Source organism: Ascidiella aspersa, chromosome 3, assembly GCF_963924565.1.
Source record: "Ascidiella aspersa chromosome 3, kaAscAspe10.2, whole genome shotgun sequence".
NCBI classification, from domain to species: Eukaryota; Metazoa; Chordata; class Ascidiacea; order Phlebobranchia; family Ascidiidae; genus Ascidiella; species Ascidiella aspersa.
In genome coordinates, this window is record NC_139449.1 from 27,169,435 (window position 1) to 27,188,519 (window position 19,085).

Below are 19,085 nucleotides of genomic sequence, written 5' to 3' on the forward strand. Positions count from 1 at the left end.
GCAGTGTAGTAGAATTTCAGGAGAAATTATTCAATGACTATAACTGAAAACAGAAATTGGTTAACTAACATAATATGAAGCTGTTCAAACGACGACTGCAGGTTTGCATCTGAAGATAACCAGGCGTTACCAGGAACATAGATTAACTGTAGTGGAGAATATATTTAATGACTTTGCTCGGTTAACATGTTGCCTGGTGGAGTCGGTATCGGAAGGTTTAAAAATCGAAAGAAAATAATTTCGCGTATGATGAATAAAGACATAGGATTAACTTAAAAATGCACAAATAAGGTGTTATCATGTGGTACACTATGCATGGATCTGTAATGCAGCTTAACAATAAATTGCAAAGCCAAAAAGGTCGAGTAGATCAACATCATCTTGATTACGTCGTTTTGATACGAGCTTGTATCATCTTCAGTTCATGTGACATTAACAATCTATTAAACCTTTTTGGCTGTGCAATTTATTATTAAGGTGTCATCACTTACCGGTTTGAGGTCTTCCTCCCTGTTCAAATAGAAAGTTGACGACCGCAGACAAGGTTAAAGGCTTCGAAGGGTCGAAAGATTTCGGGATCCTTCTCGTGTCAGATGCACCGTTCAGCAGTTTTGCTTTGGCTTTTACAATGCGCTCGAGATGTTGAAGCGTCTTAAAAACGCAGCAAAGAAAATAAAAAAAAGAGTTAAAAGAAAATTTACATTGCACAACAACACTGGTCGATATCACCCGAGAAACATATTGAAAGCGAAAGCTGACATGAAGAAAACAAAACTAAGTAGTATAAATAAATGAACTTACTCCTCGATAAATAAAAGACACGATTTAAATGCAAGCGTTTTGAAACAATGAACGAAATTTGATATGTACGAAAATTAAGGATTTAAATGTTCGAAAATAAATACGATGAATGACGAGTACAAACAGATACTCTGGGGTTGTAATACACTCCGTCCTGTCATCGGGTAAAGTTTACACTCCGATCGAAAAATGATTAGGCTTAACTGTCAGATAGGATCTGCTAAGGTCAACAAGTCTTTATACTTAGCCCACGAAACATCCGCCTACGCCAAGCAAACTAACCGACTATTTCGTAGCGCCATGATAGATTTATGCAAACACACACAGGTGAGGTTTACCTGAAGACAGGACGCTTGTGTTCCGATGGAAACGTCGTCGTCATGTGCGCAAGCCAGCGACTCTATGTAAACCACCAGAAGCTCGAGAACGTAGTCGCTTACCAGCTTATTATTCTCTCTGCAGAAGAAATGAGCGCCGACGGCGCGATTAGCGAAATATTCTCGGACTTTTACAGCGTAGATGTCTAAGCCAGGCTAAAATACGGTGTTCAGCAGATACTTTACAAAAACTAAAAGTCATTAAACAACAAGACGAAATCGCAAATACGCCACTGGTAAACTATAACACGAACAATGTGTAAAGCTATGACTGACATAAATATTCGCATATTTAATCATAGAAATCAATTTGCTTTCTCTTTTCAAATTATGTTCCACGCATAACAACAGATTTATCCAATCTAACCTGAATGTCCTGTAAAGGTGATTGAAGGCGACCGATGCGCCGAGCCGTTTGTTGGAGGCCGGGTGCAGGGCGAAGCTGTACAGTCGCTTGAAGATGGACTTTGCATTGCTTGGCGAGTTATTTGAAGAGGTGGAGCCGGTGTTTTGCTTGATGGACCAGGCGAGAAACTCGCTGATGGATTGAGCCGAGAGCTCGCGAAGCGCCATGTCCTCTTTGTCGACGAGACCATCCTATAAGGTAAATCCAAGAAATGTCAGGTACTTCGCGTTTTTTCGTTACCGATAGCTGATATATTGGGTAAAACTATTGGTGTCCGACTGCATACTATAAGAATCAATTCACTTAAAACTAACACATCAAATGCTAGTTGCCAGGGTCTTTGGGTCGCGAGAGGTTCACAAAAGAAAGATTTTGGTCGTACTCAAAAACGTTTTGGGAACCAAGGCATTAGGTTAACATTAAAGACGTAACAAAAAAATCATCGCAGCCCAATAAGGACGACGTCTATTTTCAAAGTTCTATTTTTTCCCTGTAAATTTGTCTCGATCTGAAGGTTTCCTTACCATGAGTGCGTTGAGCAAAGTGACGGTGGATGGACTTTCGAATTGTCGGTTGTTAGTGAACCAATGGATTATCTGCTTCACGAGTGGTTCGAACATCTGCTTGCAAACCTTTGAAACGAGTTAACGAAATGCAGTTTTTTGTTGAAGTCCAACTATTTATCATTATCAAGCGTTAGGGGCATACATTAAAAGAGTAACATGCATTCAATATCGTAAAATGAAATACTCCACCTAGATTAGTACAACGATGTTCTCTCTACATAGGTTAACGAAAGTACGTTACGGTATTTAAAAGCAGAATGTTGATACACCTTACAGTATTGGTGACCACTTTTTTGAGAAATATTCCTCAAAATTAGCTGATAAAATAAGACTTTGCTGTGTCGCAAATTTACGTCAAAAAATCACCTCGAGCAGAGCTTCGCAAACAATTAATAAAAACATTCAACGACTGTTTACATTTGACAGTAATAAATATGGATTTAACACGCATTTGTTAAAGCAATATGTAGCTCATTTAGGGGTTGTGCTCTGCATCGTGTTTTCCATTTACATAATGAAAGTGAGGAAACGCACAATTTACATAGATTCAACACTAACAGTTTATCATCTCTACATAGTTGTTTCGCTATCTAAAAAACATTGATTTTTGGCAGTAAAAACAGAAATCGTTTTACCTGGTCGACTTCGCACGCGAGTTTCAGCAAGACTGGCAGAACCTTCTTGTACAAAGCGGGAATCATCTCGGTGAGGGTTTTGATGTTCATGGTTTGCGCGTTCGTTCCAATGGTGAACAACACGACGGAGTGAAGAAGTTCACAGGCCGACACTTTAGCCTTTCGGTCGCTCGACTGTGTAGCAACTTCAAGCACTCGAGGCAAAATTGAATCTGTTTTTAAGGCTTTTATTTTAAGAGATAAGAATAAAGTCTTAATGCTTATTTAAAAAAATGGAAACTATATATTTCGCTGTTGGTGAATGGAGTTGCAATTAAGACTTACTAAAGCAAACAAAATCTACAATGCACAATTGCACACCCTGAAAAACCCAATTACAACACGATAATAATGGCCTTATGGGGATCGAAACAAGTCGGTTGACCACTCTTGTCTAATATTACGCTATCGTGCAATAAATAATATTTGCCTAGGACAGCTTATAACAAAGCGAGAAAAATAGTTTATAAAACGTTGCCGAAAAAGAGAAACAAATTAAAAGTATTACGGACCTAGTCGAATTTCTGGTTTTAGATCTCGAAAGGGCACGGCGTACTTGATGACGATGTCTTTGTCCCACAGCGCCACCACGCGTTCGCTGTCCGGTTGCGATCTTAAGAAGGAAAGCACGCCTCCTCCTAAACTACCGAGAAACTCGACAGCGCGCAAGCGAATCTGCAATTTGTAAAACATTCTTATTAGATAACAAAAAAACATAAACATGTAAACTATTATCCCGGAAAACAGAAAAAGAACTCTGTCTTGCCGTTTCTTCTTGAGTAGTCGACGTTCGTGTGGCAAACATAGGCAGATGTGGCCACTGTGTTATGTGTTATGTGCCTTACCTTTTTACGAGCCGGTTCTTCGGCATCTTTTATGTTTTTCTGTTTGCGTATTGACGCTTTGGAGTTTTTCTTCAGCTTGATTTTTTCCTCTATTGTCACGCTTTCAGCTAAAGTCAAAATATCAATGTCGAATGTCACCAATATTATTTCAGAAACTTCGTCATGAAAATGTGAACATTTGTTCAAAGCGAAAACTACGGACTTTAGCCGAAAAAAAAACCGCAGTAATGTCGCAAATGTGGCACACAAGGTCAAATAACAGTCGTTTAAAAATCGACATTTTATTTTTTTCAATCTGTACCTGGCTGCTTACTTTCATCAATATACTGGAAGATATATCCTTACCGTGTTCAGAAAGCAGAAAAGGCTGAAGGGCTGTGATTGCAAGTTCCAATTCTGGCCGGTTGTTCATATAATGCGATTTCCACCGTTCCAGAGCACCAAGAAGTGCTTCTGCCAATGGGTAATATCCAAGTCCGAACACGGCAGATCTCTTAACGGACAAAGTACAATTAATCTCCTGTTTTCATAAATATTTTTAATTCACAGAGAAAGAAAATGTTAATATAATGAACTTAAAAAGGTGTCCAGGGCGTATCTTAACAAGCTTAGGAGGATTAAACCTTCCGAAAATATAACAACAAGAATACCTTCAAGCAAATTACTATACTGTCACAATAGTTTTAAAAAACATGTTTTTTCAGACCTGGATGACAGGACTCAATTGTGGTAGAATTCCAGAAGCAACTTGTCCGGGTAAATTTAGCAAAAAGAAAAGACATGAAGCCAACAAATCGTCTTTAAACTGTTGTAGACGACATATGACCTGTAACAAAACAATGCTGGATTTAAGTTTGACATAAATAAGGGAAAATTGGAAAAAAAGCCGCCAAGGTAAAATAAATGATTTTTTAAACTAACTGATCTAAAAAATGATATGGCCATTTTTAATCTTAGTATATTTTAGTATGGCCATTTTTAATTTAAAAGTTTCATTTATTGATTCCTACAATTTTTCAAGTAATTTTTTTTACCAAAAGTTACCTCTAATGCAAATTTTCGTAATAGCGCCAAACACTGATCTATTTCTCCTAAAAAATCTTTGGCGGTTTTATCATCCTCTGTCCATTCCATGCTGTCAGGTGCAGAACTGTCAACTTGTGCCCCTTCTTCACTTGTTAGCGCAAAGTAGTGCAGCTTGCCGGAAATTTTTACTACTGTGGCCAGTAACTTGTAAAATCCACTAACAGTGGGATATCTGAAAATTTCAATGATAGCAGAAAGCTAATTCAAATTGTTAAATATATTTTAACATTGTAAGATTTGACAACCACACTTATATATCATAGGAAAAACAACATTTTGCCAAAAAAGTTGTTAAAATTTATATCTAAAAACCTCTTCAAATCTGTTTACAAATTTAAACAACTTAACATGCAACAAACTTATTATTAAGGCCGAAAAAACGTATGTAAATAATATTTTGAGGACTAAATATATAAATATAAAATATATATACATACAAATTACCTTGTAGAGAGAGATATCAATTCCTGTAACACAGTGTAAAAATGTGTGGAAAATGCATTTGCAGCAGGAGTTTTAAGCTGCATTACAGATGGCAGCAGATCCCAACACAAATCAACCAAATTGACAAATATCTTAAAATCAACAGCATTGTCAGCGTTTAGATTACTGTTGGTTCCAGGAATCAGTGTTGCCAGATCTGGGTCATCCTATGAGTAAAAAAGTTTTTGGAGGTTTAAGCAACATAGAATGAAATACCTTTCTAAAATTTAGTAAAAAATTAAGAGATCAACCAATAACACTTTTTTGGACCGATACCGATTCATGATTTTTTACAATTTTGTCCACCGATACCAATACCGTTTTTTTATATACCTAAGAAGTGTTAAAAACTTGAATTAAATGGAAATAAAATCCAAATAACGTTTTAGTTTATATACCTTTATTAATTATTGATTATTATACTATTATTTTGCATATTAACTTGGCATGATACTAAAACCCAATTTTCTTTAATCCAAAAATGGGTAAGTTGTTTGTTGTACAGAAAAAATTATATTATATTTTCGTACTTAAATATCGGCCAAGTATAGGCCTATATTTACAGATACCAATATATCGGTATCTCTACTAAAATTATCTTTAATTCCAAGTATTATATTTGGAAACAAATACATCATAAGATTGATTGCATGCAATGCAACATTATTAGGAGTAACTCTAGTACAAATTGGCTTATGGTTACCCTAAATAAAACAGTGGGTTAGGTTTGGTTCTACTTACCTTTGTTGCACTGGTTTCTAAATTGAGTTTAGATACAACTTTTATAATTGAATCAAGAAATATAGAACAAAATACTTGGTGGGTTTCATTTCTGTTTTCAATGTAGAAAGATTGATTAAAGTAATCATTTCCCTGAAATATATACAAACATTATATGTAAGTTTATCTACGAATATGAATCACAATAAAAATAATAGCTGATAGCATGACAAACATTAACATTTCTTAGTTCCATAAAAATGACAATGATATTTTGTAGATATTAGTTGCATATCAAATCCACATTTTTAGGAAATACCCTGTTTCTCTCATGTTTGGCCATAAGAGAGCTCCACAATGGAATATAGTCTTTATAGGTTATTGTTCTCGAGTCCTGTATGACATCTATTTGATCTGGAGTTTGATCAACTGGAATTTCAATTCCTTGAGGTTTGTTTCTGTCCTCACCAACAATAACGCCATATGAACATGAATGAATCAAACCTTGGTAGACTGTAAAGCAGTGCGAACAATAACAAAATTATTTAACATTTGTTTGCCAGATAGATGAATCATTGATAAAATTTTTTGAAATATATTTTTAAGTTAACCAAAAATAATAAACAACCTTTAGTTTGTTAAATAAACAATTTGCTAGACTAAAGTTGTAAATAAAGTGTAAGGTTGTATCGAAAACTCACCTATTCTTTGCAAGAAAACTTTGCGAACGTCTGGCTTTCCTTCAAATGCTTGAATTGCAGCAAAGAGACAAGTATAGCAGTACACATGAAACTTTCTGTTTAACTTTGGGTATTTCTCCATCAATAAAACACACAAGCGACACATAGAGAACATAAAGGACTCTGACAAGCCTGTGCGTTGATCTGTAAGTAAATATAAAACAATCAGAAAATTATACAGACCAAGGAGCATCAAGCGTTTTCAATAAAAAAAACTTGATTTCCGTTATGAAGAAAACTTAAGGTTTATACCACATTTCAAAACAGGGGTAGTCCTAGGACAAGTTTTAGGGGTTGAGTGAGCCTTGGTCAGCATTAATAAGTGTTAGAGAGTGAGAAGGAAAGCCCGGTTTGCATCATTTGCAAAATATATATGCTATGATTGCTAATCAGGTATTGTCATATAAATTAGTTTAATTTCTTACCTCTTTTACTAATTTCGATTTGTTGGGTTATACTGGCAAGAGATTGAATAAAACCCGGTAGCTGGTGAATTTTGTTGTCATCAATTTCTTGATTACCACTAAAACACATTTGACATCATTAATAATCATTTGTAGGTATAAGGTTGCTTTATACTTAAAAACATTAATAAAGTTAAGTTAATGAACTTTAGTATAAGGTAATAAACTTTAGTATGATGCACGCTACATAAAAAGAAACAAAACTCTGTAATAGGAATGTTTAAAACACTATGAAGTCACCCGTAAAAATTTCAACAGTCTGACAGTTTAATAGCAATCTTTAGAGTTGTCATTGCCTGTTTTGCCACATAAACATAAAAAATAAATTAGCACTATAAAAAAGCATTAAATTGAAACCTTAAAAATATTTGTTCACATCGACCCATGATTTCCAATAACATGTACTGAACATCAGAGTTTTTTAAAAACTTTCTACATGGTGCTGCAAAAAGCCCATAACCTCGAACTGCAATTGACATCATCTTACTGTTCAGATCAGAGGAGCTTAGCATGGTTTGAAATTTGCGAATAAAAAACTGCAAGAAAATAACTGTTAACAAAAACATACACAAAGCATATCAATGTAACAATTAGGCCACTTATAAAATAAGTGATCTGTGTCACATACAAGAGCAATGCCAATGTACTGTTTTGTGGTTAAGCCAAACTGAAAAAAAAAATCCAGTATATTGATGTTTTGAAATATTTAAAATTATTATATAATTTCTCTTTAAGTAGTTAAAAACTAAATTTGGCTAGTGACTAATCCAGGTTAAACAATTACCGAGAAGAGCTCTTCTGAATTGCCTTCCACAGTTTCTTCAGCAGAAATGGTAGAGGCAACCTATGAAAATCAGCACAAGGCAAATTACACCTGATCTGATTTATTCAAAACAATGTCAAAATACCTGTTGTAAAAATGAGTCCAGGGATGCATGAACTTCGTGTCTCAGCTGATGATTTTTATGCTCAAACCATTGATTTAACACCTCATAGTAAGATTCATAGTTTTTGACCAAGAGTGGGCCAAATTGGGCACTGTGGTCCTTCAGTAGTTTCATTCCAGCTAATTAAAATAATTATAAAGTGTCTTAAACTTGTTTTTGAACTTTGTGAATTCAGTTTTATATTTGTGATAAAGCTTTTGAGACTTCAAAAAACACAAAATTGATAAAAATTGAATTGTTTTCACCAAATTAGAAAACATTTTAAACCAAAATGTTCCTTTATAGTTGAAAATATTACCAAGTGGAACAGCATATCTGGTTAAATCAGTCTCTGGATTCAAACTCATCTGAGCAAACTTAAATATTGTTTTACAACGCTCAACGTCTTCATCATATTCAGATGTGAATGAAAATAGGAGTGAATGTAAACCCAACAGGTAACCTTCAATGAGCTTTAAGTCTGGATCTTTTTTTGAAGTTATCATCTTAAGACAAGGGAAAACTCTTAATGACATTGAACTCAAAATATACAGATTTAAAAAAAAAATTCACTTGACAATACTATTAGAATCTTTGTCATAACCTACTTCCTTTTTCAATCCTGCCAAATATATGTCAAATAATCTTTCAGAGTACGTTGTCATGTATTCAGGGTAATGTCTTGCCAATACACCAAGCATTAACAAAGACTGGCCCTTAACTAAAACACAAGTGTAAGGTTGTTTAAACATCTTAAAAAACAGCAACGAGAACATAGATGGGACCAAAAAAACATTTTTAGCATTTTTTTAAGGCTGTAATGCAACATTTTAATACATATTTTTTTTCATAAGTAATAATTCAGAGTAATTAGAAAATTGATCCTACCTGAAGATGTACATTTGGAAACAGCAATCTCTTCAAAAATAATTTTAACAAAACAGATAATCTGTTGTTCATCAGCAGAACCACTTGAAGATCGTTTTGAAATAAGCTAAAATAGATTCCAATTTTATTATTTACTTTACGGAATCAATATACTGGAAATATGGCAGTTAACATTGAAAATTCCTTTATCTTGCAACAAAAAAATAATTACAAAAAGATTTACAATGAAACTTTTTGTCACAGTTAGTGAGTAACGTTTTTTACTAAATTAAAATTTTTGCTGCACAAATTTTATGTAAAATCAGTCTTGGATTAAATTCAAAATGTAAAAGATAAACTACCTCCATGAGAATTTGAAGTGCCTTGATCTTATTCTTTGCATATCTGTCACTTCTGTAAACTGTTACACAACTTTTCTGGATATTATTGCTGTATTGCAATGCACTGGGTCCTATTCTTGGAATAAAAATAGACAGAAACGACAAAATGCCTTCACGGATTGCCTTGTGCTGTGATATAAAAAAAATTAAAAAATGTTTTTGACTACTACCATGTGCATTACTAACGTCATTACCTGTGTGTTAGAAATATTTTTGGTTAAAACAGGCAATAATCCATGTTCTCTGTCAAAAAGAAGAGAACAAAACAAACCTGAAACATGGAAAGTGTTATCAACAAAATTAATGAAAAACGTTTAGATTAACTACTTCAAATTAAACATTTTAATTTCAAAATGTTTTCACACAAATTATCTTGAATACCCAAATCATTTTTTGACAATCTTTTGGAGCAGGTCTGTTCAATATCTTTTACAATCTTGTCTGATTCATAAACATCTGCTTCATCATTGGAAAACCCGTGTCTGTGCAAGCTTTGCAATTGATCAGACAAGTTGGACATAGTATTTAAAGATCATTTACTTTATTGCAGAAGGCGCTGCAGGCAGCTGAGCAACGAAAAACATAAAACAGTACAATAATATATTTCTAAATTTCTATTCATAAAGGGAATCAGTTGATAAAAATACAATATAGTTACGTAACTCGAACTTTTATAACAGGACTGCCAAATAGGATAAAATGAGAATTTTAAGCAATTATGTGCATAACTGTGACGGATGGTATCAAACCAACTTGGCTCTGTAGATGTATTATTTCGGTGTATTATAAAAGGGTGTGAACAGTTCTCTAGGTGCCTTAGAGTATTTTATTTTTGCAAATTAAATGTCAACACTTGACAAAGCCTTTTATTTTGTTACCCACTGATATAGTGATACACATTAGTAGCACCATTAGCTATTGTAACATGGCTTTAGACACTAAAAACTTTAAAATAGAAAACCAAGCATATTAACACATTTGTAGGTCCTTTTTACCACAAGTTTTGAAGTTACATTTGATATGGCCAAAAAATAACACACTAATTACAAATAATAATCACAGGGCAATTGGATTACACAAAGAGTTGAACAAACAAGTAGGGAAAACCATTTTTGTTGTTTTTTTGACCTGGTATTGTTATGTCGTTTTGCATATAATACAACAGATAAAAAACATTATATAAGCAATTTATTGTTCAAAAAAGTAACAAACAGTATTTCAATAAATACATAGGGAAAAAGGAACAAAAGATTATAAGAGAAAAACTAAAAGTCTGAAGAATCCATTAGTTCCAGAAAAACATCGTACGCTTCACGGTTACAATTCCCTTCAGCTGTGAAAATGTATTTATGAAAAGTGCCATCGACACAAATGGCAACAACAGAGTTGCCACGAGCGAATGCACAAATACAAGAACACTCCGCAGGAACAGTAAAATGGCAAAAGCTCCATTGCGAGCTTGTGTACTGCTGAAAAGGACTGACTTTGCCCGCTGTGGCAAAGGCAGAGCGTCGATTGAGTTTTGTGTCCTTCAAAGCAAAAATATGGACAGTTCCTTTATCGCTCGCAGCACATAGGTAGGAAGAGTCATTGCTGAAGTCAATGTAATGCAACACAGCCTGGTCACTTCCACGTCTCAGTTCAACCAACTTCTGGCGACTATGAGTATCGAACAGGCGAATTAAAGTTCCTTTCTCTGACGCCGTGGCCACTACAGTTCCTTGGTGGTTTAGAGCCATGCAGGCAACATCTGTTTGATGGGCGCTGATGTATATGGGTGAGCTTGAGTCTTTTCCCACAATCGACAAATCAACAAGTTGGATGCCTCCAACCTCATGGCCTAAAGTGGCCAAATATTGCCGCTCCAATGCTGGGCCGACCAGACATAAGCCAAGTGGATTTGGACGTGTGTCGACTTGCAAAAGTTGCTTCGAGTTTTTGGGAAAACTAAAAACATAAACACATCTTTTCAAAGCCACAATGATCTTGTCCATGCACATATGCACGTTAAGCACCGGGTAGGCAAATTTATACTGAAGTATAAACTTGTTTGCTTTGTCATCCCATATCTTTACAACGTTAATTGGAAACTTGGCCCGCATTCCTCCTCCGATAATAGCTAAAAGGTTTGTGCGATGCAACATAGAAACCTTACTGACACTTCCAACTTTGTCCACATCCATTCTTAGCTTTTCAGCCAATGGATCCACATTGTACAATCTCATGCCATCCTCCATTGAACAAGTAAAACACGTTCGTTCTTGATTAAAAGATAGATTTCGCACTTTGTATGCACTCATGGTCTTTTGAAAGTCTAACTATTTTAAAATAAACACAATTCTCATTTTTCTAGGGGAACAACAATATATTTTATTTTAATTGTACCTCATTGTAGGTCTGTTATACTAATAATGTAGTCTAAAAAGTAAGACAAATTGAAAACTATGGACTGGTGCAACAACTTAACAAACCAGTGCACACCTTTTTTTGTTTTGATGCTGCTCAGTTTATGATTTTCCATGGCACTCTGTATTCGATAAATAAGGGCGCAGGAGCGTTTTACAAATTTAGGGTGCAGTTTAGATTTTTTTCGGGGTGCATTTTTTAAAGGTTAAAAAAAACTCGCGGGGACACTTTACAAAGTGTTTGTGCACCAGTTTTTGTTTTACAATTGTTTAATTTCTTCATAAATTTCGTTAAAGGTTTGGTCTCGAACCCTTGGTTTTAGATTTTTCTTAGTTTTCATAAGGGCTTAGTTGGATAAGGTTTAACTCAGGGGTGTCCAACATGAGGGGACCTAACAAAAAAAAAAAGAACAAACAGTTACTTCTGATATTATAACATAATACTGTATTTATTAGTTGAATTAAAGCGCTTTTAATATTGGAAAAAATAGTTGCTAAACTTTGGCACGGAAAGAGGTTATAAGATAAAAATTGGCACGCTGTCATGTTTGAGTTGGACACCCGTGGTTTAACTAGTTGGCTACCATACCATTTCTTTTCGAACAGCTTTTTTCTCTCAAGGTTAACACATTGCGTATGAATATGATTGGTATATAAACCCAGACATTTCGTTGTTGCGCGGTACACAAACAAAAAGCTTTGAACTTTCGCCTAAAACTGAATGCTGGCTTCAAATATTGAGTTAAACAACAATTGTTTATATTTGGAATACATTACCACAAAGAAACTAAATTTTGGGTAATCCCCGCTATCGAAACAAGATACACTTGAATGGTTTTGAAAGATATTTTTATCTTATCTCTCTATAAAAAATGTCTTAGCTCTCTTTAAACACGTAAAATTAAACAAGGGGGATTTTACTTTTATAGAATTTACCGAGTTCCATTATCCATTGTTGCATGTAAAGTAGCGTCTTCCATACTATGTAGTGCAGTGGTCTTCAACCTTTTCAACAAGCGACCTCAATTTGAATAAATAAAAATCAGAATTAACTTCGCGACCCTTTTTGTGTCAGAGTAAAGTAACACTAGCAAATATTCGTAAATTATATACAATTCCAGAGAATTGTGGCTACACATGTGCACCAAATGATTGCTTTTAGAAATTTTTCTTTAGCATATAAATTTATATTTAACAAACGAACGAACACAAAAGTTTAATTTGTTTCAACAGTAAGTTGCATTCAGTGCGATGGTTGCGCCCGTACAGTACTTACTGTTTTTTGCAAACGCGGCCACACTTTGCACAAGCATAACCGCATGTCATGCTTTACTTCCAAGCGATTACGATATTTTTTTAAATATTATGCTCATTGCGCTAAATCAGCTTCACAAAGCCATGTGCTGGTTGAAAACGGAATGAGTATTTCAAGTGTGACGTCATCGTAAAGAAAACAAAATACAGAAACAGTACTAAAATAGTAGGAATATGATGAGGTATAGCGATCCCACAAAAATTTGAGGCGACCCCACTCGGGTCGCGACCCACAGGTTGGAGACCGCTGATATAGTGTACCTTGTAGGTAATAATTAGTGGATAATTTGGAATTTATCGTATTGCATATTTTTACCTCGTTTGTTTTCACATAAAACCTGTCTTTTATCACTATGACGTAATGGAAATTTACCGTTATTTTGCCGCTCGTAAGAACTTGCTAACCAAAACATTCCCAGCAAATCGCGCCGTTATGTGATGACACACATTGCCCTAAAAAAGGTTTTTCGTGCTATGACACGTAACCTGTTTCCGTCATTCGAAGTGTAAATATATTTATGTGTTGGCGTTTCGATATACCCAGTGGGTCGCCAGTTAAATACAGGAAGGTTGTGTTGCTTGCCGGCTTCTGGCTGGTTTGCTAAACACCAGCCAACAAACACTGTGTGGATTTGTAATCAGACTCCGACAATACCCATAGTAGAAGTTGGTAATTGATCGTAGTAAAAGAACATTTAATTGAGACTCATTAATCAAAAAACACTTTCTACCACCTCAAGAGATTCACAAGTGTACCACGGAACTTTTCAATTTGAAAAAAATATTTAAATTACAAATAGGCATGAAGTAAGTATGTAAGACTTGCATGGCACATTATTTATAGATAACTAACAATATTATGGTACTGCCTTGTATTGCAGGAAGCATTAAATTTAGAGAAATGATTTTAATAAAGCAACTCAACGTAGAAAGTAGGCTATACCACAAGCTGAATAAGTTTTAGTACCACTGAATTGTAAAGCAGCATTCTGGTCAGGGCTGCGGAGTCGTAGCGGGGTTTATTGGACTGCTTGAAGTTGGTGCCGGAAACGAAATCGGTTAATTCGGACTCTCAATTGCTGTATTTAAAGACTTACAAAACTGTTCGTTCTCTAACTTTTATTTTCGCAAACATTTAATTTAACACTAAAGGCAATAAGCAGCAACGTCAAAACATAACAGTGGTATGCGAAAAAAACACACAGTGTGAGTTAAACTTGAAGTAGCAACGCGACTCCGGCGAGGACCCATTTCGACGGCTTTTCCTTGGTCTTCAGATTGAATGTCCACACGTAGGTTGGGCCTCTTGACTTGTTCTTGTACACGGGGCAGTCGTAGATGTTCTTCGTCTCCTGTCGGTCAACCGGTATGGCTTTGATGAAAATGACCGGCATCATGGGCGTGAGCTCTTTAAGGCGTGATTCGTTCATCAGACCCGTTTGCAAATCCCACCTTGCACCTGTCGAACAAAAACAGGTTGTTCAGTAAATAAACGGATGACATTGTTTGTTTTATTGATGAGCAAACGTAGGACCACTTTAAGACGGTTGGGGTGGGTCATTAGTTACAGTTGCATAGACAATGATAAGGCATATCAGCGCGTTGTCCATATACATAACTTATTTAGTTATATAATTTAGCGGTTGTGAAGCCTGTTTCTACAACCCACAATGATGTGTGTTGCTGTTTTTAGGTCTGTGTTAAATAAAAATGTTCAACGCTATTTATAACTGCTTACATGCAAAAAACGAAATATCATTCCTTCAATTTTTTATGCAAATTATTACGATAGTCTTCTGTTGTTTTACAACAGTTTGATTGCTGAACAAAACTGATTGCGTGAAAAAAGGTTTAAAAATTTAGGTAATAATAATAAAAAGTTTAAAACAAAACTTTGGTGTTATCGTGGTACAAAATGGAGATCGATGAAAAGGTATCAAAGGCGTCCTGATAATGTAACACTAATGCGATATTAATTTAGGTAAAAACTATTATTAACCTTCCATAAACAATCCGTGCACGTAGGAGCCCTCGCGAGGAGGACTGTTGAAGTCTTCCTTGTTCTTCTTAGTGACGTCACACTGCAGACACATCTTGTCCAGCGGCCACTCGTTCTTTCTCGCCATGGACTGCATGATAGCAGTGAGGAACGACTGGGGATTAAACAGGCCGCCGAGCCACACACAGTTGGGCAACTGGAAGTCGGTCGTCCACGCTTCGAGTTCCTGGTTTAAACGTTTCTTGGTTATAGCATTGTGATGAATATTGGTTGTCTATAGGTAGGTAATACCAGTTGAACTGACTTAGGTTAATTGACTAAGATTATTTAAGTTGCTGTTTTTAAAGGACTCGACTCGACTTAATTCGTTTGGAAAAATGGCTTTGGTTGAAATGGGGTATTTTCATAAGGCAACTTATAAAATTAGGTTATTTATCTAAAAAGGTGCACTTAAAACAATTGACTTGTTATATGTTGCGTTTTTGGAACTTTTTTAAGTCTTGCACCTAATGGGAGGAGTTTACACATTTTGTTCGTTTAACGTTTTATTTTCTACTGGGACTTCGTCTTGGTCAACTAATAATGGTAATTTGTTTACAACACTGGTAAACGCTCAATACCAATACGCAGGTTTAACCGGAAATAACAAATTCGGTGTGACAATCACATACAGAAGTTAGTAACAGAAATCATTTTTAAAATTAAAGATCAATGAGGTTACAATAGGTCAGGTGAAAACTCCCAAGTTAACCCACTGTGTTTAGGTGTGGGATGGTGTTTAGGTCGTTGCAATAACTTCACATTTTCAATATTTTAATATATTTTGAAAACAATTCAAGAAGTCATGCACATAAAAGAGCCCGTTTTAGACCTGAACAAATGAGTTGTACTAATACCATAGTATATTTGTACTACTTTTTATTACATTTTATACCAAATCATGATTAATGCAAGTTGAGTACTATTTATAGTGCTAGCTATACTAGAAAACTACTTAACACTTCCTTTCGGTATAGTGCCTATTTTCCACACCATATCTTAAATTCGCGTAGCAATTACACCAACAGCACCTGGCTTTTCAGAAAGGGGTCAGAAAGGCCAATGTGTAAAAACACAAAAAACCTTACTTTGATTCTTAAGAGCAGGTCGGCAAACCAGGCGGCGAGCCCGTACATCGAAGGATAGGCGCGCTTGGTCCACGACTCTGGTACGTTGTCGAAGAACATGGCTGATTCGAGCTCCTCCATATCAGTGGTGATGGTCAGCTCGCCCTGGCAGGTTGGTATATGGGAGTTAGATTAACGCATGGAGTGAGATACGTGAACGATTACCAGCAAAGATTTGATATGTTGGAGGATTAATTGATTGTGCATCCACTTGTATTGTTAGCGTGGAAAACAAAATCTTTAAAAAAAAACTGCTGGAAGATATTAAAAAAGTGCCACGCAGTGTAAATAACTTATTATTGTGCTCGACTGTTTTGAAAAAGTCTTCAATATTATGCACCGCTCATTCGAAAATAGATAACAGAAATCAACTATAGCTTAAAACACAAAACTAAATTTGATAATTTCAGTAAATTTTTTGAACAACAAAATTCACACAACATTTTAAGGCAGACGTTTACCACATTTTCTCCTTGCAACAAACGATCGAAACGAAATCACATTGAGTATTAAAAAAAGAATTCTGCTCTTTTTGAATAAAGATGCGTTTAGGTATTTTTAAACACTTTGTGGCTCTGTTTGGATCTTACAATATGAATAAAAGATCACCAACTGGCAGTGTTGCAGAATTAGATCCCAATATAAACAATAAAAATAATATTAATATTATTATTTTATCAATTGCAACAAACGACTTGCAAATATTTTTATCCGAACCTTTAATCCCAAATCGAGTTCTTTCAGCGATCTCCTGATCTCCTTGGTGAGGGTGTTCATTCTCTCGCACTCCTGGAAGGCGACCACAATGTACGGGGTCCGGTCCTCCACCTTACTCAGCAGCTCCAGGATGTTGAACTCCTCCGGCGTTTTCTCAAGAATCTCGTCGAGCAGCGTCTTTACCTGAGTTAGGAAATACAAGCACTTTCTATTAACAAGTGAAGAGTCAAGGTGACTTTACGCAGTAAACGCGTTTCTCCGAATGTTTTCGTTGTAAACGTTTGCTTTTTAACTGTCGTCAAGAGATTCATCTGCGGAAATAAACATTCATGGACATCGTTAGGACCTAAAAATATGGATATTGTCAAAAGAACATGCAAAACTTTTGTCTGCATGTAACGGCATTCGTTTTTCAACAGACATTTAGACGTGCCCTTTTAATTGTGTAAATAATACGCACAGACACCTATACCCGATGGTTCAGTTCGACTCCTACTGTTTACTTAAAACATATCTGAGCTAACGTGAAACCTATGGAAAATATAACGCGTTTAAAAACAATCAGCGAAATCTATTATCGAAGCCAATACTGAATCTGTCTTTACGACCGTCGACGTTTTACCTTCTCTTCTCTTGTTATGCCACCAGCTCCACCGCCTGCAGTATCTTTGGGCTGCATCTCGAGCAATGTACGGAAGAGGTTCTCGGAGGTGGTGGTGAGAACACCGATCTCTGCGTTGGGATGCAGACCGTACAGGTAGGGGCTCTCGGGCGGGAGACACTCGTCAATGTACTCGTGATAGCCCTGTGCAACAAACGGCATTTAAAGAAGGTTATTTCTGTGTATCGTGACAATTTAGAGCTTTTAGGCCACCTTGTGTGTTAATGCATTGCACTTCCAATTAAACCGGCAACATGTATTGACTGTATAGCTGTCTACTTTTTGGCTAGTTTAAAACAACTGCATTGTGAAAATTTAAAAACCACAATTGGAAGGCGCAATCGATCCTGATTTTATAACAAATTGTGTGCTAAGCTTAAAGGAAAATAAGAAAAGAAAGATTTCCTGTAAACAATAGATAAGCACGTTAAAATTATGACAAACACTAATCAAATAATTACAAATCTTTAATAATAAAAATGTTGCAACAGGTTTAAAATAAGTTAGGTCTGTAACGATACTATGTCGAATTATATTTAGTGTACAAGTCATGTCATTGTAATAAAAATAAAACGTTTAACTATTAAAATTGTTAAACTTGTCCAAATATGAACAATACCTCAACTAAAAATGACAAAACTGTAATTTACAGCCAGCAAGTTGTTTTAAGTGAAAAAATGAGATAACTATTCCAATTTCATTAAAATATATATATATTTAATGAAAAACACTTAATTTTAGTTATTTGATACATTGACTTAAGTCCAAGCCAAGTGATTAATCGGAAAAAAGTCAAGTCTAATTATTTTGGTCGAAACACTTCAGTCAAGTTAAGGGATTAAAACAGTGATTTAAGTGTTAATCGGTTAAAAAAATCAAAAGCGAGTTTGCCGACCTTGTAATCCATGTTGGGTGGCACCGGATACCCGGGAGCGAGTAGCAGCTCTCCTTCGAGCTGATCGGGATGCATGTAAACCTCCAGGTAGGTCTTGCACAGCTTTCTGTCCCAGTCGTCGGTGATGTGGCCGCCGTACATAATCTCGCAGAACAAGTAGCGCAGATCATCCCATGGCACCTTTGCAACGAATGCGTGATTACAGAGTGTCAAGTCTATATAAGCTTCAATGTCCCTTAACGACGTTTTCTATGTTGCTCGTCGGCTAAGCTATACACTACGATATTATATACGCGATACAAAATATTTCGTTTCCTGAGAAACCTGTTATTAGTTTTACAGATGGTCCATGCGGTAACAGAGACTAGGCCTTTAAAAACGTATTAATGCTGCGCATTGTATGATTCCACATAGTCGCAAATGACTCCACATGGGCCGCAAATAGACTGGCAAGAACTAACCAGGATCAGAGTTTCTGATGGATTTTGTTCTATATTAAATTGTAAGAACCGCAACCAAACAAACGTGACATGTAAAATTGGTATATTCAGTGGCAAAACTGCATTCGACAT

The 19,085-nt window shown here is 35.6% G+C and overlaps 3 protein-coding genes across 4 annotated transcripts in view; all 3 read right to left on the minus strand.

The window, feature by feature from the left end:
* LOC146161259 (DNA-dependent protein kinase catalytic subunit-like) overlaps positions 1 to 9,898 on the minus strand; it is a 52,976-nt gene extending 43,078 nt beyond the window's left edge. The window contains exons 1-24 of the mRNA XM_083386114.1: positions 9,738 to 9,898; positions 9,551 to 9,627; positions 9,318 to 9,485; positions 8,977 to 9,082; positions 8,697 to 8,809; positions 8,408 to 8,594; positions 8,071 to 8,228; positions 7,947 to 8,006; positions 7,520 to 7,698; positions 7,124 to 7,221; positions 6,660 to 6,842; positions 6,278 to 6,471; positions 5,980 to 6,111; positions 5,200 to 5,405; positions 4,714 to 4,927; positions 4,376 to 4,495; positions 4,015 to 4,162; positions 3,670 to 3,776; positions 3,337 to 3,499; positions 2,786 to 2,997; positions 2,109 to 2,216; positions 1,546 to 1,775; positions 1,140 to 1,257; positions 492 to 651 (exon numbers count right to left, since the gene is read on the minus strand). Coding sequence (XP_083242240.1) covers positions 492 to 651; positions 1,140 to 1,257; positions 1,546 to 1,775; positions 2,109 to 2,216; positions 2,786 to 2,997; positions 3,337 to 3,499; positions 3,670 to 3,776; positions 4,015 to 4,162; positions 4,376 to 4,495; positions 4,714 to 4,927; positions 5,200 to 5,405; positions 5,980 to 6,111; positions 6,278 to 6,471; positions 6,660 to 6,842; positions 7,124 to 7,221; positions 7,520 to 7,698; positions 7,947 to 8,006; positions 8,071 to 8,228; positions 8,408 to 8,594; positions 8,697 to 8,809; positions 8,977 to 9,082; positions 9,318 to 9,485; positions 9,551 to 9,627; positions 9,738 to 9,876 — 3,580 coding nt within the window. The 5' untranslated portion in view covers positions 9,877 to 9,898. The remainder of the gene's footprint in view (positions 1 to 491; positions 652 to 1,139; positions 1,258 to 1,545; positions 1,776 to 2,108; positions 2,217 to 2,785; positions 2,998 to 3,336; positions 3,500 to 3,669; positions 3,777 to 4,014; positions 4,163 to 4,375; positions 4,496 to 4,713; positions 4,928 to 5,199; positions 5,406 to 5,979; positions 6,112 to 6,277; positions 6,472 to 6,659; positions 6,843 to 7,123; positions 7,222 to 7,519; positions 7,699 to 7,946; positions 8,007 to 8,070; positions 8,229 to 8,407; positions 8,595 to 8,696; positions 8,810 to 8,976; positions 9,083 to 9,317; positions 9,486 to 9,550; positions 9,628 to 9,737) is intronic.
* A 24-nt stretch (positions 9,899 to 9,922) lies between these two features.
* On the minus strand, positions 9,923 to 11,700 carry LOC146161261 (WD repeat domain phosphoinositide-interacting protein 4-like). The gene has a single exon (XM_083386115.1). The coding sequence runs from the start codon at positions 11,654 to 11,656 to the stop codon at positions 10,622 to 10,624; it is 1,035 nt and encodes a 344-aa protein (XP_083242241.1). The 5' UTR covers positions 11,657 to 11,700; the 3' UTR covers positions 9,923 to 10,621.
* Positions 11,701 to 14,286: 2,586 nt separating this feature from the next.
* LOC146161262 (dynein beta chain, ciliary-like) overlaps positions 14,287 to 19,085 on the minus strand; it is a 56,310-nt gene continuing 51,511 nt past the window's right edge. For both annotated transcript variants that reach the window (XM_083383418.1, XM_083383417.1), the window contains exons 82-87: positions 18,514 to 18,693; positions 17,580 to 17,762; positions 16,958 to 17,140; positions 16,202 to 16,345; positions 15,075 to 15,300; positions 14,287 to 14,534 (exon numbers count right to left, since the gene is read on the minus strand). In XM_083383418.1, coding sequence (XP_083239544.1) covers positions 14,287 to 14,534; positions 15,075 to 15,300; positions 16,202 to 16,345; positions 16,958 to 17,140; positions 17,580 to 17,762; positions 18,514 to 18,693 — 1,164 coding nt within the window. The remainder of the gene's footprint in view (positions 14,535 to 15,074; positions 15,301 to 16,201; positions 16,346 to 16,957; positions 17,141 to 17,579; positions 17,763 to 18,513; positions 18,694 to 19,085) is intronic.